Raw genomic sequence first — 17293 nt, 5'->3', positions numbered from 1 at the left:
GAATGAGTCTTAAAAAAACTAAAAAAACATGGTTTCATGGCTTTAACAAATGGGGTTGAATGAATATTGCATACCTCCCTAAATGGCTTTACCTCTTTTGGTTGAGTTGTGTTATTGCTGTGCCGGGCTACCTAGCTAGCAAGCCAGATGGCCTAGTCAGCTACCTAACTAGCCAACAAGCTAGATACACCAGTCAGCAATCTAGACAGCTGCTAAATTAGTCAGATAGCTGGCTAGGTAGTCCAGTCAGTTCAACCTGGTCAGTGACATTCAGATATAGCATCTCCTCTCCACTTTACTGTATATGACCATATTTTGGTATTGCAATATCCATGGGCTGATTATCCCTGAATTTCCTGAATTGAGTCCATCCAATCACTTTACTGTACCATGACAGGGGCTTGAAAAATGACAATCCCTCCAAATGGAGGAGGTGAGTTGATTAGTGCTGACCTGAGAACTCTCCTTTCATCTGCAGGACCTGAGCTCTTTCGCAATGCCCTTTCTGGAGGGAGATTCGGGGGCCAGCGTCGACAAAGATGGCATTCGCAAGGTAATGCTTGCCCATGCAACTGCACACTCATCTGTGTGTATGATATTATATTTGTGTATGTGCAAATGTGTAATTTATGTTTTTGTACATGTATGTATTTGAATTACTTTTGGAATACCGTTTGTAAAAGTATTTAAAAATGGAATTGTAAGGAGTAAATATGTTGCAATCTTGTGTAATATATAATGTAACTGGTTCAAGTGGTAGGCATAATTCAACGAAATAGCAAATTAGCAACCCAACACTTCCCGCACATTTTTTGTGTGGGCCCACTACCAAAATAGATAAACACATTGTTCAGAGTGAAACTGATTGACAGATTCAACTGATCCAACCTGAGATGTTGTTCTATCCAAACCGTATATTCCTGTGATTATCAATTTAAGAACAGGAGAAGTGAGACTGCACCTTGGCTTCAGGATCTGTTGCTCACACTGTATTTAATCTTGAGCAAAGTGCCTTGGCTTAACTAAAATGAACTTGTGAGCCGCTGGATAAGGTCAGCACATCACACGGACAATGGCATTGATAACGTCAATGACATACAAACTACGCTTATATTCACTTTGCGATCTGCGCCTGTCAATTGTCAACTCTTTCTACAGTCATCTTTAAGACCCCATTTAATGCCCAGTGTGTATCCTTGCTGAAGATTGAGACCCATATCCATTTAAATTTATGTAAGGAGTAGACTTTTTTCAATGTGGGCTTGATCTGGTTTCACTTTAGAATCCAGTGCCATAAATACTTGACAGATTATTCGTTACTGCTTCGTACACTATCAAAAATCATTGTTGATGACTACTCAATATAAATTAGGCAGCAAAGGTGCATAGGACCACTATTGTTTTTTGCTAGGATTCTTCTTCTTGTTTTTCTTTCACGACTATACTTATTTTATATTAGATTAGAGTATATGATTACATTATACCTAACTCCACTTGTTTCTTATTAATTATTATTTTAATTATATGTAAATCATTACTAATTATTATTTATTAATGTTTTTGAATAATTAAGGAACTGGAACTTGTAACCTAAAGGATGCAGGTTTGATTCCCAGGTAGGACCCTGCCATTGAACCTTTCAGCAAGGTACTTTGCATTGCTTCAGTATAAATCCAGCTGTATAGCATAAATTGATACTATGTAAAAAAGAAGCTGTGTAAGTCCCCATAATGTAATATAAATCTAATTGTTTGTGCAAGGATATATTGGCTAAATATTACTTTAAAAATCACTTAGAGCCAGTAGCTTTTAGGCAAAATGAAACCACTCATTTACAATCTCAACTGAATAAATGGGTATTATGTATGAAATATTCTTTTAAAAGGTGATTTTTACTGAACAGGGTTTTTAAGATGGCATACATCTGAGAGGCAGTCAGGCTGTCTGACCGATTTGTGTCATGTGATAAATGTGATTGTGTTAACTAAGGGATCATGTGTTTAAGCAGGATGTTATTCCCTCAAAGCTTGTGTAAGAGCTGTGGAAGTCTACATTCTGGCTCACCGCTGGTGTTATGTAAGCCACCTGCTCACTGTTTCAGTGAGCAGCATCAGAAAACCAGCATGTAAACGGAAAACAAGCCTCTTGGTCAAAATACTACATCTTATCAACATTAACTGATAAGCAGCATGAGATCTGTGTAAGAACCATATTTGCCTTTTTGTGTTCTTTTCGGTTCCACATCTCAAGACCAGTTATTCAATTTCTCATTCATACATTAATGGCTGGTATGCTAAGTATGTGTAGAATGTATGTGAGTGAGTGTGTGCATGTATAATATTATGAGTACAATAAAATGAACATAAAAGGTACATAAAATGAATATGCAAAATCAGTAAATTACTAGGGCAGTTGAACAGTTGAACTGTGAAGAACCAAAGTACAAATACTAAGTGTGCACAATCTACAGTCATAACAAACACTAAGAAGAAAAACATAAAACCATAAAAATGTCACCTAAAACTATAAAAATACCATAAATTACTATAAAAGAGGGAGTGCTGTGGGGATAGGAGGGGAGCCAAGGTGCAGCCTGAAGAGGTAAGCTGTGTAGTCAATGATTTTGCTGTCCTGACCACTTTGGGAAATCCGTTCCACCACTGCGGGGCCACAAGAGACAGACTGGGAAGTGACCGTGCAAGGCAGGGAGAGTCTATAGCCTCAAGGTTGCAGAAAGGAAAGATCTGGCTGGTTTGTAGGGTTTGTGGAGTGATTGGAGGTATGGTGGAGCTGTTTCATTAACTGCCCTGTAGGCTTGCACTATGGTTTAAATGCATAGCCAGTGAAGTGAGATGACAAGTGTGACATGAGCATTCCTGGAAAGATTTAGGCAAGTCGTGCAGCTACATTCTGGATTAACTGCAGGGGTTTAGTGCCACAAACAGGGAGATGAGCAAGAAGTGAGTAGCAGTAGTCCAGTGTTTACAATACCAGGGCCTGGACTAGAAGCTGTGTAAAATAGGTGGTGAGGATGGGGCAAATTCTTTGGATGATCTATAGATGTATACATGTTTGAATCACTGCCCCTAGAAGGAGAACTAGGTTTGGCCATAGGCTCCTAGGCTTCTTGCAGAGTACTTTTCTGAGTGCTACTTTAGCATCTTGATTTAAGGAGAACTTTGAGGGAATGCGCAGGCATACTTTGCAGGTTTTGTTTAGCCTTGCTGTGGTTCTTTGCTTACAATATAAGAAAAAGTATCCTTGTCCATGTTCAGCCTCACCCACTCAACCCAAGTACCCTACATAAGGTATTTCCTAGTTAATGGGCTTGTTAACCACCTATTTTTAGCTGTGAGATAGCTTAACTACAACAAATCTTGCACTGATTAGTCAGTGCTTGTTTAACATTAGCTAACATTCAACTTGACTGATCTTGTCAGTACTCTCAAGACATGGTGTCACTGCCTGATCTGCGCAAGTTACCCTGCTTCTTCATTCAGCATTCCAGATGGCCGACTTGAGGCTTAGACAACATCACAATTCATAACCAGCCTCTAGTTCTGCCCACACCTAAATTCAAACTCTGGAGAGCTTGAATACGATAATTAAGATAGGCAAAATGTAAACTGGCTGGCTAAATTAGTGTATAAAAATAGTACTGCCTGATGTCAGCTGTGGTCACCAGATTTATTTACCTAAACCTTGTTTCAACATAAATAATATGGCAATATAAATTTCCAATTTACATTAGGCATTATAAAAGATCTGGCAACCTTTTATAAACTATCACAATATTAGGCTATAATTCCCCATAGTCACCTTCATTATACTGGGGTCCGTACCTAGGTCATTACTGCTTGTCAACCGACCATGTTATATTAACTTGCATGCTATTCCTATGTTTTGAAGTTTCTGTTTTTTTCTTTTATTTTTTCACTCTTTATCATTATAGTCCACATCCTCTGTCCAATCTCTTCTATGTTTACCTAATCACCGATTGTGTTTGTGTATTTGTTTTTGTCTGTTTGACATTCTTTTTGTCTTTGTTTAACCAATGCTGTTTTCTCCCAGTTGCTGAAAATCAATTAAAATAATTTTTAAACAAAATTTCTGCCTTTGCAAGTCAGGTCAATTTTTTGTTTGTGTTCCTTGTATTTTATGTAAAATATGAGGACAATGTGAGAATTTCTTTCGATAAAAATTTCAAAAATATATTTGTTTTATTAAAAATGGGGAAGAAAAGTGTTATAATGACACATTTTTTTTTTACATAAAATTCCTCTTCTGTCATTTTCCATTTTGCATTATTTTGCTGCTTAGAATTGGTCAACGTGGCTGATCTTGATCCTGGTTTTTTCAAGACCTGATAAGTCTGGTTTTTGTTTGGACCTCGGTCTTGAGGGACCTGGTCTTGGTATTGAGGAGTCTGGTCTGGTTTGGGTCTGGGTCGTGAGGGGTCTGGTCTTGACTTCACCTCTGGATGTACAGTAACACAGTAGAAGACAGAGAGGAGAGCTTAGTATGAGGACGGGTCTGCAGTAGTGGTTTCATTCATTTTTGTTTCACAGCAGAAAGTGTGGTTCCTTTGTTACATGGGGTGTCTGTACACCATGGACAGGGAGGAGAGGGTAATATAGGTTTATGCATGAGAGGGCAGAGAATGTCCACATCTTATTTAAAAAGTAACGCATGGCCTGGTTACATGATGTCTCCAGAATAACATAATAGACTGCCTCACTGTCTGTCTTCTGTGAGGCATTTATAGGTAATGTGCAGTGGGGTAAGCCCATTGGAGCAAATGTGAAATGGCAAAAGCAGACTTGTCTGTCAAACACAAAAAAACCTTTGACAGACAAATCTGCTTTGGCCAGATTTGTCTGGGAAATACAGACAAATCTGTATTAGCTCCTTTACAGTCCGCAAGTTCCTGTCTCTAAAGTAATAATGTTACGCACTATGGCAGAAAATTGAGATGGATGCATTTTAGCTGTTTGTATTATTTGTCAGCCAGCAACTAAATAAATCTTGTTCCTTTTTGGCTATACTTTAAGACTCCATGCATGGGAATGAAGCATATTAAAAATGTATTCATGTGCTTGCCTTTTGGAAGGTAAGTGTTTTAAATGCAGTTGGGCTGAAATCTCTGTCCTGTGGGCAGGCTCCAGCTACAATGCTCCCTACCAGCAAAAACCCTGCCTTCCATTGCAGACTGAAGACTCAATTCAAAAGACTGCACCATGGCCCCCCTTTATATATCTTTCTGTTTTTCTCTTTCTTTCCTTTGGATTTCCTTTTGAATAATGCTATTAGTATAGTTAATCTGTCTAATTGTACCTTGTTGTTACAATACAGATTGTTGTTTGTTAGGTAAATATTACTGTTATTTATTATTAAGGGGCCTCATTTGTTGTTACGTCCTTTGTTGTATTCCTGAGAGTAACACTGATGTTCTCCACTACTGGTCTGTACTTTCAGTGCAGTGTTCTTTCTCTGTGTGGGTGGTCGTACACTAGTATGCACATCTTCTGAAATGTGTGGCCTGCCTCCGCTGTTTTTTTCCTCTGAAGTCCACTGGCTAGCCTGGTGCAGTTATCATACTGCTGGACTGCACAGCTCTTGCAGTCGAATTGCAGATGCTTGATCAACCTGCAGAGCCAGCACTTAATAGCAACATTATGGATTGCTATTAAGTGCTATCGAGCGATGAGCTTGGAAATGTCCTGATTATCGAAACCCACTATTCCTTCCCTTCTGTTGCCAGTTATGCATTACCCCTGTGGGACTGACAACCACAGCCAGCTCTGCTACTGCCTGTACAACCCCAATTCATGAGTGATTTTTTTTATTACTGTTTTATTTGTATATAGTTGGATGAAGTTTATTTGCTTGATCTAATATTCTTGTATATAAAAAGAAACCAATCTTTTAGCCTAGAGCATGGATGTTTTCTGGAATTGGTACCATACAGTTCTCTAACTACTGGCTTTATATTTCTTTTAAATATGTAATTATTATCATTACATTGTTTTGTCCTCAGTGGGCCACTGATAAACTCACTCCAGTTGAGTCATTATGTTTATTTGCACAGGAAATGCTGTTATCTATTATGTGACATAATATGCTTTTCTGTCAGTATACCAGAATAAGTCAACAGAAGTGCCTGCCTCAATGGCAGAGCCGCAGTGTCACCTGAGATGCAAACTTGCTAGTCATAGTCCCCAGTACCATGCATCTGTGGCAAGTATCCTCCATTTTCCTTTGAAACTAACCTTGAGAGGACAGTGAGTGGGGTTTGCATCTAAAAAGGCCACACCTACAGAGATCCCTCCTGATGTGGCCCCCTCTCCTGGGCCTGCTGTCTAGGGAATAAAAAAAGGCAGCATGCCCATAGCCTGAGGGAGTGCTTGTGGAAGTTGAAAGGTTCCTGTAAGGTGCTAAGCCCTTTTTCATCCCAAACACCAGGTGTCTAGTACACAAATCCTCTGTAGTGGATAGCCATGGGAATTGGACAGATTTGTTTTTAGATAAAGGCTACAGAAAAGCAACCAAAGCTTGTACTGTCTAAACCTGATTTTCGGTAAGCCTCTTTTGGACAGTTTGTAGCCAAACAACATGTGTGTGTTGTGTGTGTGTCTGTGTCTGTGTGTCTGTGTTTGTGTGTTGCCAATGTTGCAGTTCTAATAGGCTAAATTTGGGAATAAGGTGTAAGGCATTACATTTAGGCATTGAGCAAACACTCTTATTCAGAGCTGCTTAAAAAGCACATGCAAAAAGGTTGGTCAGTGGGCAGAGACAATACCAAGTTGTCTCAGCCAACAGTAGTAGTCATTACATAAACTTACAACATAATGTTAAGTGCCATAGTTGATGCCAGAGGGAGATAAGGGATGTAGTGCTGTAAGAAACAGATCTGAGTGTGTTAAGTGTAACCGAAATTGATTTCGACCCAGAATGACTTGTCAGAATGAATACTCAGGGTTTGTTGAAACAAGATGTTTGACAAAGAGGTTTGAATAGGTGTGAAGGTCTGCACTCCAGTAACCACGTAGATCATATTTTATTCAGTTGAAATTAAAGCTTTTTATTTGTACTAGTCAGTGTGCTTATCAACTATACTGGCACAATGGGCACTTGTTCTGCTTTCAACTGACAACTGCACCACATTGCATGTACAGAAAGCATTTTCTAGAATCAACAAGCCATAACCCACACACCTTGTCTGTTGCCATGACGCTGTCATTTATGTTTATTACTGTGTATTGTGTTTCACTATTACGATTTTTTAGCTTCAGAATTTATGTTGTCCCAGGACATGAAAGGTACAGAGTTTCTGTGGGAATGTAGTCAATGGAGAAATGTGCTCTCTGACATGTTTTGGAATGTTTTGCAAGTGAGAGTGTGTCACTGCAGGTGTTGTCCTTGGCCTGCTTTTTGCTCTTTTATTTGAGGAGGTGGGATTGCTCCCACAGGTACTGGATTGACTGCACGTTGTTTCTCAGACCAAAGGGCCTTAACTATGTTCATAGCCTGGGCAGAGCTCAGATGCTGATAGACTTGAAAGTGTATCCCTCCCGACATAAAAAATAAATAAATAGAATGACATGCTACTCATGTATACACATTTGGCGCACTGCAGCTAGATGCCTGTTGGCGCCTGATTCATCATTCATCATTAGGAAAAACATATGTAGTGCTAACTTGGTAACATGAAGGTCATCACAAACCTACTCTATCCCTGGTGGGACACGGCCAGTTGGGTTCTGTTGTAGTGGATTCCAGGTTCGAGTCTGAGGCTTAGATGTATGATTACAAGGGTCATCCAGCACCCATGGTGAACCACTCGGGAGGGTAAAATTAATGATTGAAGTAAAGGTTTGGGTAAGCCTTCACTGGCTGAACCAACCTGTTGCATATTGTTTGTTATTGTACAAATGAGTATGAAAGTGCAGTGCAAGACAGAATTCATTTGGTGGTCACCGCACTTTTCTTTTAATTCTCAACCTTTTCAACCAACTGTCCTTGACCTTATCTCAAAAATGCAGAATCCTATCTGTTGTTATCTCTGAAAGGTTTCTGCTAACTTTGTCTGGTCATTATCACAAACTCATCAGGTGAAAGAAGTCTGAAAATGTCAGGCATCCATTCTGTTATGAATTTCACTTTATTGCGACAGACTAAAGAATTGATTTCTGGGCCTTTTCACAACATTAATGAGTTGTGTAAATGCATTTAGTGTTTGCCTATGTTTAGCTTGCTACTGTGTGCAGAGTCTAGAATGGTTACATGCTTTGAACATTTAAATGAACTGTGACATTTCTTCAAGACTCCCAACCGAACTGGACACTTCACCAGTAAACACCTGAGGATCACTGATATTGGGTTCTAGTGCGGTTATGGGTTGGGCTAAAAAGTGCTGCACCAGGTGGTTGTGGGTTTCTGGCGCATCTCAGTTGCAATTTTCTGACCCTAGCTGGCTGATCAGATACAGGCACTATTCTGGCTGCTTCTTGACCTTAGCCTTCATGTGAGAAAGGTCCATGTTGTAGACATCAGGACCTTTTGGGTGTTCTAGACCTGCTTTGACATAGTGCTGGGTACTCTTGGATGGGGAAGCCAGCCCTGGCCCTCGAGAGCCACAGTTTATGCTGATATTTTTCGATTTCAGGTGATGTAGCTTTACCTGTGAAAATATTGCTTTCATTCTTCAATAAGCATGCATCTCAGTTTTTCTACAAAGCATCTCGAGCTGTACGACAGACTATTGCCTGAAGTTCAGCTTGGCTAGAATGGAGATGCCTTCCAGCTAATTCCTTCTCCCTGCTGGACCTGTCCTTCACCCTGAGTGGCAGCACAGGTTTTTTTATTTATTTTAATGAAAAAATTATTATTTTTTTTAATCACTGGAGCCTGCGTGATTCCTGGCTTCCCAAGGGCAGCACAGGTTTGACCTCTTTGACTTCTAGGAACCTTGGTGCTGGGATACAAACTGTCCTTTTGTGAGAATATAAAAGTGGTATTTACAGCATTCAGAGAATCCGCCCCTTCCTTACCACCTACGTAATCCAGCTTGTAGTCCTGGTGTTAGTTATTTCCCTAAATCTCCTCTTATTTTGTCTCACTGCCTCTGCTTTCAGGCCTCTGCAGCTCATCCAGAATGCTGTTGCTCTCCTGATCTACAACCTCTGCAGGCTCAACTGTGTTATTCTCCTTATCTTCCTCCACTGGCTGCCAGTATCTATTGTTCATGTGTATCGATAGTTGTGCAGGTGTTGATGTGCTCTTGTGGGTGTGTGTTTGTAGGTGTGTACGAGTACAGAGGTGAGAAGTTTGTGTGTGTGTTTTGTTTTTTTTTTACCAGGGAGAGGGAGTGTGCCACTCTGCTAGTCCCACCAAAGGTTTCTTCATGAGAGGACCTTTCAGCCGGCCCTCCAGCCCCATGTCAGCCCCCGCCCGGTCCCGAGTCAGCCCAGGTTCCCCCAAAACCATCTTTCCATACCCATCGCACCAGGACTCCCCTCCTAAATCCCCCCGCCGAATGAGTTTCAGTGGGATCTTCCGCTCCTCCTCCAAAGAATCTTCTGCCTCCAGCACCTCCACATCAACCTCCCCTGTCGGCATCAAGTTTTTCTCCCGCACCAGGAAAGGTAAGAGTGAGCCCTGGTGTAAATGGCCTCTTTCACCTCAAACCAGTTAGGCTCATAGGCTAAACTTTACTCTCCTGAGATCCACCTGATAGCCTAGGGACTCAATGTGGATGTGTTGTTCCACATCGGACTGAGCTGAGTCTCTGGTGCTCTCCAAACCACACTTTTACACTCTGGTCAGTCTTTCCAGTGTAGTCCATGTTACAATACCATACCGCCCCTTCTCAGAGGGTGTAATGAACTTGTCCTATCAGATCTTCCTTTTTTAGCTTGTTATTTCGGGTCCACCAACATCTCTCAGAGTTTTTTTACAGGTTTGATGTGTGTTGGGATTCCATGAGTTAAACATATTTTAACCCCTCCAACAGGCCATTGGTGTAAAGGAGTGTGACAGAGGCCTTACTGCATAGAGTTGGTTGTTGGGATTGACAAGGGAGTGTTTATGCCATTTTTGGACACTCTCCAGGAATGAACTGGGATAATTACACTGGGACTGGACTTTATCCAAATGGTGTAGCTCCTGGTCCAAGTCACCCTTGTCAGTTATTACACTCTTGGCCCTATGGTAAAGTGTGTGTGTTTCTCCCAGTTTGTGTTGCAGAGGTTGGTTTGGGTCCCAGTTGATGTACTGGTCCATGTGTGTGGCTTTACTCTATGGGTTGATCTGAATAGAGCTGTCCATTTGAACCAATCCAGTGTCCAGGAAGGACAGGGAGCAGTTACTTTCCTTTTTAATGGTGAACGTGATGCTGTCATCCAGTTAATTCCTGGGCTTGCAGTTTCTTGAGCTTGTTGTGTGTGTCATTCATGTACCACTACCACCAGAGGGGGAGGGGGCTGAGTTGTGGTGCTTAGGGTTTACTGTTTCAGGTCTTAGATTTGTAAGTTGCACACTATGGGACACACCGACAACCCCATATCAGCACTATGTATCTGGTGGTAGAACACTCTGTTGCACTTAAAATGTTTCCTCCCCAAGGACATGTGACCTGACCCTATGTCACCTGATGTCATCCAGCTCAGTTCACCTCTGAGGAAGACATTCCAGTGTTGTAGCATTTAAAAGTTTACTCTTATAAACACGACATACAGACGGGTGACAAATCAAAGAGAAAAACCTGAATAAATGAGTGGAGGAACAACAAATGCAGATATTTTCTTACAGGTGTACTGCATGATACAATTAAATAATTAACATCCTATCATTCTCTGTGGCATGTATAAAAATCCTGAGCAGGTCCAGTTGACCTCAATTGTGGGTCAAGATGGCAAGAGGAAAAGATCTAAGTGACTTTGAAAGAGGATTCATTATTGGGGCATAGATGGTAGATGCTTCAGTCACAAAGACTGCTCAACTGGCTAGTGTTTCAATAGGAACAGTGACTAAAGTGCCATCTGCATTTAGATCTATGAGAAAAACATCAGTAAATAGGCGCAGAAATTGTGGTCAAAAGCACACGTTTGATGATCATAATGCTCATGCATTAGCGCAATATGTAAGGAAAAACAGAAGCAACTTCCTCGGGTGACTGAGAATGTCAATGCAGGACGTGAGCAGACTGTGTCAGCAAGAACAATCCGTCGACAACTTCATAGAGAGGAATATTATAGTAGGGTTGGAGTGCATACAAAGATGAATGCACATTTGAGAGTTCAGTGATGCAATAAGCATAGGCACTGGTCTACAGAAAAAAGTGATATAGTCAGATCATCTCAACAAGTGGGCGAGTGGTAGTGTGGTGTACACCAAGGGAAAAGTAGAGGCCTGAATGCTTGACCTCGAGAGTGAGGGGTTCCGGTGACTCTGTCATGCTGTGGGGGATATTTCCCTTTTCCTGCTAGCAGGTTTCTGGGTCGTCGACCTTGTCCCTTATGAGGGAAGGGTACAACGTGATCAATGCAAGTATTACCAATACGAAGTTATTCTGAGTGTTCACCTTTATTCTATGATGAAACATTTGTATCCCAATGGGAGTGGTCTCTTCCAGGGTGAAAATGCCCCCATCCACAGAGCACGAGGGGTCACTGAGTGGTTTGATGAGTATGAAAATGATCACATGCTATGGCCTTTGCAGTCACCAGATCTCAACCCAATTGAACACTTATGAGAGATTTTGGATAGACGTGTTAGACAGTGCTCTTCACCACTATCATCAAAACACCCAATGAGGGAATATCTTTCGGAAGACTAGGGTTCCATCCCTCTTGTAGAATTCCGAATACTTGTAGAATCTATGCCACTGTTCTGGCAGTGGCAGCCCATGCTGGCCCAACACCTTATTAAGACACTTTATTTTGGTATTTCCTTTAATTTGTCACCCGTCTGTATATCCTGCACAGATGAGCTTCCTTAAACTATTTGGAGTAACATATTGATTCTGATCCAGGATCAGTTGTCATAGGCAGAAAGGGCCCACCAAGGCTGGGGAAGAGTATTTTCACTCATTTCACTCAATAGAGACGCTGGAGTTGGAGACCTGGAGCTGAGACAGATCCCCAAGGTTCTCTTCTGTTTTCACATTGCTCTTGGTAGTATGTAGGGTTGGGACATTTTTCAATTTTCTCTACACAATGACAAGCTGATTTGTCCTTGCAATTACTTGAGTACTATTTCTTTTGGGTGCCTATTTTACAGCCACAGACCCACTTAAAGGCATCGCAGAGCATTTTCTCTAGCTTTACTTTACACAGAACACCAGGAGAGGAATAAGCGCTCGACAGTTGTCCGTCACCTTCTCACTAATTATCAGGCTATAGTAGACTGATAGGCTACAGACATGGTTTGGTAAACATTTTATTTAGCTATTCTGGGAAATTAAGACATAAAAATAAACAATGCTAGGCTATATATTGGCCTAAGACTGCAAAACATTTAGCCTTAAACCTCTAGTTTTGTGTGTCTTGTGTACACTGCACTCAATGGGACATCAGCAATAAAATATGAGGCATTATGGAAAGCAAATGCACTAAATGTAGTTCACCATTTCTTATAGTTGACAGTGATTCCAAACCAAAATGATTAAAAAAGAGAATTGGTGAAAAATGTGTGATGCTTGCAGGAAAAAATGTGTGTCTCCCGCACTATGGACAATGTTATCTTGTAAGGTATAAGCTCTGTATTTTTTCCCAAATATGTGTAAAAAAGCAAAATGATTATTTAACATTGTCAATAGATTTAATAGTATAAGATGGGAGGCAGTACTGGCTTTAACATGTTGGCAGGGGTTGGTCTTTCTCTTACATAAACCAAGTGCTTATACTGCCAGCAGGAGTCAAAATTCTCTCTTGTTCAGCTTGAGAGCCTGTGCAGCTTCACATCTTGTATCTGGCTGCTGCACAAATGCTTCTTATTCTATCGCATTACTTTTTGACTGGAGGATGCAACCTTCGGAATGGTAGCGTCCCTCTCTGGCTCAGTTGCTCACTAGGCATTGAGCTTCCTATATTCCTGCTAGAAGATTTTTTGTTAAAATGAACTTTATTGTCCACACAGTGGAAATGCCTTCTCAATAAAAAGACAAAAAAGAAATGTAGAAAAGTACAAAATACAGTAAACATTCTAAAAGACAATCTAAAAATACAGTTACTGAGGCACAAATTGTACATGCATGTTACTCTTTATTTGTTGTTTATTGTGTTTTATTTCTCTGTGAAGCACTTTATGCTGCTTGATCTGTATGAAAGCTGCTCTAAGAACATTGTTGTTTTGTGGGAAAACTGACTAAATTGACTAAGTCACACAAATCCATGCAAAATGTTTCACACTAATTTGATGTTTTACCTTTACCTTAGTGTCATTTTCCAATATTTTTTAATTGGCCAAATAGAAATGTGTGCAATGATAAGGTAATTTCCCTGGCTTTTTTTTGTCTGATATTTAGAGTTTGAATACAGGCTGATTGATGCTATTCTGCTGTGAAGGACTTATGCCTTGATCCTGAACCGTGTTGCAGTGCTATGGCCTTTTTTGGCTGGCATTTGCTGAGTCATTTTGCATTCCCAGCAGACTTCACTGATCACCCCCTCCCCCGCCTCACCTTTTCCACTCAGTGCTGAATATTAGAAACTGATTACTCACAGAAGTGTTATTTCTTCTTCTCTTGCTTATTAGAGCTAGTTTTTTGTCAAATAATTTGCTGCTCACCCAGCTCAGAGATTATTTTACCTGCCAGTGCATATACTGTATGGCTGTTGAGCATTGCTGAGCCCAGAGCATATTATCAAGCCCCACATTTTCTTACAGGCATTTAGCAGACGCTCTTATCCAGAGCGACTTACATTGTATCCAATTATACAGCTGGATATATGGAGCAATGCAGGTTAAGTACCTTGCTCAGTGTCCTACCGGGGAATCGAACTTGCAATCTTTAGGTTACAATACCAGCTCATTAGCCATTATACTACACTGCCACCCATTTCTCTACCATTGCCTTGCTCTTAACTTCACCCTCAATCTTTCAGTGACACTCTTACATTTGGTCATTGGTTTTTAAGATATTATTTCATTCATTTCTATTTTTATCCAGTGGTACTGTATTTTTAGGTGCATCCCATCTCACATTACCCCTCTGGCCCTGGCCTGATTTGGCGGTGAAACAGTCAGGAGTTCACACATTGGGAGAAGCATAGGCACCTTGTCACAGTGCTTCAGCTGGAAGTGTCACCCTGGTGGCCATATTGTATTATGGAAGATGTTTAAAGCCAAAGTGCGGTCATGGGAGTTGTGGGTCAGTGATAGTGAGGTCCATGAATACAGCATTAGTGTCTTGTAAAACCATTTTCGTCCTTGATGGAAATACTGACTCCTGTGGTTCAGGATAGTCACTGTTTCAAACTTGAGCCTCTCCGGCTCAACAATATTTGTGGAACAAATATGCCTTTTCTTGGGCTGGCCTGCTGTAATCTGGTTGCACACGTTTAATTAAGGTATATCCAATCAGAGGAATATTCAGCTAATCGCCATTGCAACAGATAAACCTAGTCAGTGAAGCAGAGGAGATGGTTATATTTGGGTTTTTTGAATGGGGAAACATGCTACTCACCTGCTAGCTAGTTTGCACAACATTGCAAGTTAATCGTTTTTGAAGATTTGTTCTTATTTAGGGCCACAAATACCCTGGGGCTCACTGTGGAGCAGTGCCTTCTCTTATCTTCTTTATGATCTTATCAGTACCAATGAGCAAAACTACTCATCCTCTAATCCGGTTTTCATGGCACACCTGATTTTTCTAATTAGCTAGCAGCACAACAAGATCTCTAACTGTTGAATGAGGTGTGCTTTGTTAGGGTTGGAGTGAATGTTTTGTGCATGTTAAACTGATACCAAATCAAATCAAATCAAATTATTTTAATGCAGTGGTCTGTGACCTCAGGGTGAGGGACAGGGCTGGAGTGGTCCATGAGCTCAGGGTGAGGGACAAGGCTGGAGCAGTCACAAGGCTGGGGTGGTCAGCTGTGCATTTGCCATTCTGATTGGACAGAGCACAGTACAGTTGCACCACAATATAACAGTATTTATTGGTTTTGCAGACACTTATATTCAGGACTGCTTATTTACAGTAGCTTTGGTTTTAAACATGTTTTAATCTTCCTTGTAGCTAAATATATCAATGAAGCAATTTAGGATTAGTGGTACAACAGTAGCAACCAATTTGGGATTTGAAATGTAACCTGATGTTGCTGAGCCCCGAATTTATATCTTGGCAACATCTATAACATAGCCGTTATTTATGTGCTTAGTGGACGTCCTTAGCCAGGGGAACTAACAGCTTACTTCTGTGTGTGTTATCCATTTACGCAGCTGGGTATTTACTGAAGCAATTCAGGATAATGACCTTGTTGTGACGGTTCGGGTGCTGGGACCCAGGCGCAGAGTGGGAAAAAAAACACGAAACTCAAAAAAGGGAAAATTAACAAAGACTTTACTAACGGGTAAACAAACAGGGAACAAACAAGGCCACAATGGGCAAAACCACAAACTCAAAAAATAACTAAAAGCAGAAAACAAGAGGGACTCACAATTACAGGCAGGGCAGAACACGGTCAGGGCAGAACACAGGCAGGCAGAGCACAAAGGAAGGTCAAACAAAACAGTCAGGAACAAAATACAGGCAGGTACATATAAGTCATGAAACAAACACAAGCAGGGCAGAACACGGGAAGGCAGAGCACAAAGGAAGGTCAAACAAAACAGTCAGGAACAAAATACAGGCAGGTACATATAAGTCATGAAACAAACACAGGCAGGTACATATGGTCTCAACAAACGCTAGTCGGGAACAAACACAAGGCAGAACAAACGCAGGCAGGTAAATACAGTTTGCAACAGGATTGGAAACAAACACAAGGAACCAGCACCCGAGTCAAGGGAACAGAGAACTTAAATAGACAAGGGATAACAAGACACAGGTGAACTCAAAAAACAATCAAACCAGAAGGAGGGGAAAAGACACAGGTGGGAACAATGATGGGATAACGAGACAATGAAACAATCATACAATTAACAGGGAGGGAGCAGGACACAAAACAGACGTGCCGCCATCTGGCGGCCCAACAGGGGAAACACAGACAGGAACACCGGAACATGACAGTACCCCCCCCCCAAGGGACGGCTCCTGACGTCCCAGAAGGCCGACCCGGGGAGGGAGTCAACAGAGGGTGGGGGCTGGAGACAGGACAAGACAAGAACAGGGACAGAACACGGGAACAGGACTCTGACAGGAACAGGGACTGGACACAGAGCAGGAACAGGACTGGGGCAGGAACAAGACTGGACAGGACAAGACTCAGGGCTGGGCTGGACAGGACAGGAACAAGACAAGAACAAGACTCGGGGCTGGAGGGGAACTCGGGGCTGGACGGGAACTTGGGGCAGAAACAGGACTGGACAGGAACAGGACGGGACTCGGGACTGGAACGGGACGCAGGACTCGGGACTGGACAGGACTCGGGACTGGACTCGGACGGGGGAACAGGACTCGGGACTGGGCAGGACCCGGGCAACACGGGGAGACTCAGGGCTGGGCAGGACTCGGGCGACACGGGGAAACTCAGGGCCCGCACATCGGGCGACACGGGGGAAACTCAGGGCCCGCACATCGGGCGACACGGGGGAAACTCAGGGCCCGCACATCGGGCGACACGGGGGAGACTCAGGGCCCGCACATCGGGCGACACGGGGGAGACTCAGGGCCCGCACATCGGGCGACACGGGGGAGACTCAGGGCCCGCACATCGGGCGACACGGGGGAGACTCAGGGCCCGCACATCGGGCGACACGGGGGAGACTCAGGGCCCGCACATCGGGCGACACGGGGGAGACTCAGGGCCCGCACATCGGGCGACACGGGGGACTCAGGGCCCGCACATCGGGCGACACGGGGGAGACTCAGGGCCCGCACATCGGGCGACACGGGGGAGACTCAGGGCCCGCACATCGGGCGACACGGGGAGACTCAGGGCCCGCACATCGGGCGACACGGGGGAGACTCAGGGCCCGCACATCGGGCAACACGGGGGAGACTCAGGGCCCGCACATCGGGCAACACGGGGAATTTCAGGGCCCGCACTCCGGGCGACATGGGGAAATTCAGGGCCCGCACTCCGGCGACACGGGGACTCAGGAAACCAGGGGGACTCAGGAAACCAGG

The 17293-nt window shown here is 42.7% G+C and overlaps 1 protein-coding gene across 7 annotated transcripts in view; it reads left to right on the top strand.

Moving 5' to 3' along the window:
* Nucleotides 1-17293, top strand: part of prkag2a (protein kinase, AMP-activated, gamma 2 non-catalytic subunit a) — a 115880-nt gene that overhangs the window by 22288 nt on the left and 76299 nt on the right. For all 7 annotated transcript variants that reach the window (XM_064332560.1, XM_064332561.1, XM_064332559.1 and 4 more), the window contains 2 exons: nt 479-553; nt 9359-9644. In XM_064332560.1, the coding sequence (XP_064188630.1) occupies nt 479-553; nt 9359-9644 (361 nt within the window). The remainder of the gene's footprint in view (nt 1-478; nt 554-9358; nt 9645-17293) is intronic.

Source organism: Anguilla rostrata, chromosome 4 (assembly GCF_018555375.3).
Source record: "Anguilla rostrata isolate EN2019 chromosome 4, ASM1855537v3, whole genome shotgun sequence".
Lineage (NCBI taxonomy): Eukaryota > Metazoa > Chordata > Actinopteri > Anguilliformes > Anguillidae > Anguilla > Anguilla rostrata.
Note: the sequence above shows the minus strand (reverse complement) of the source record. Positions and strands in the feature narration are given on the sequence as shown.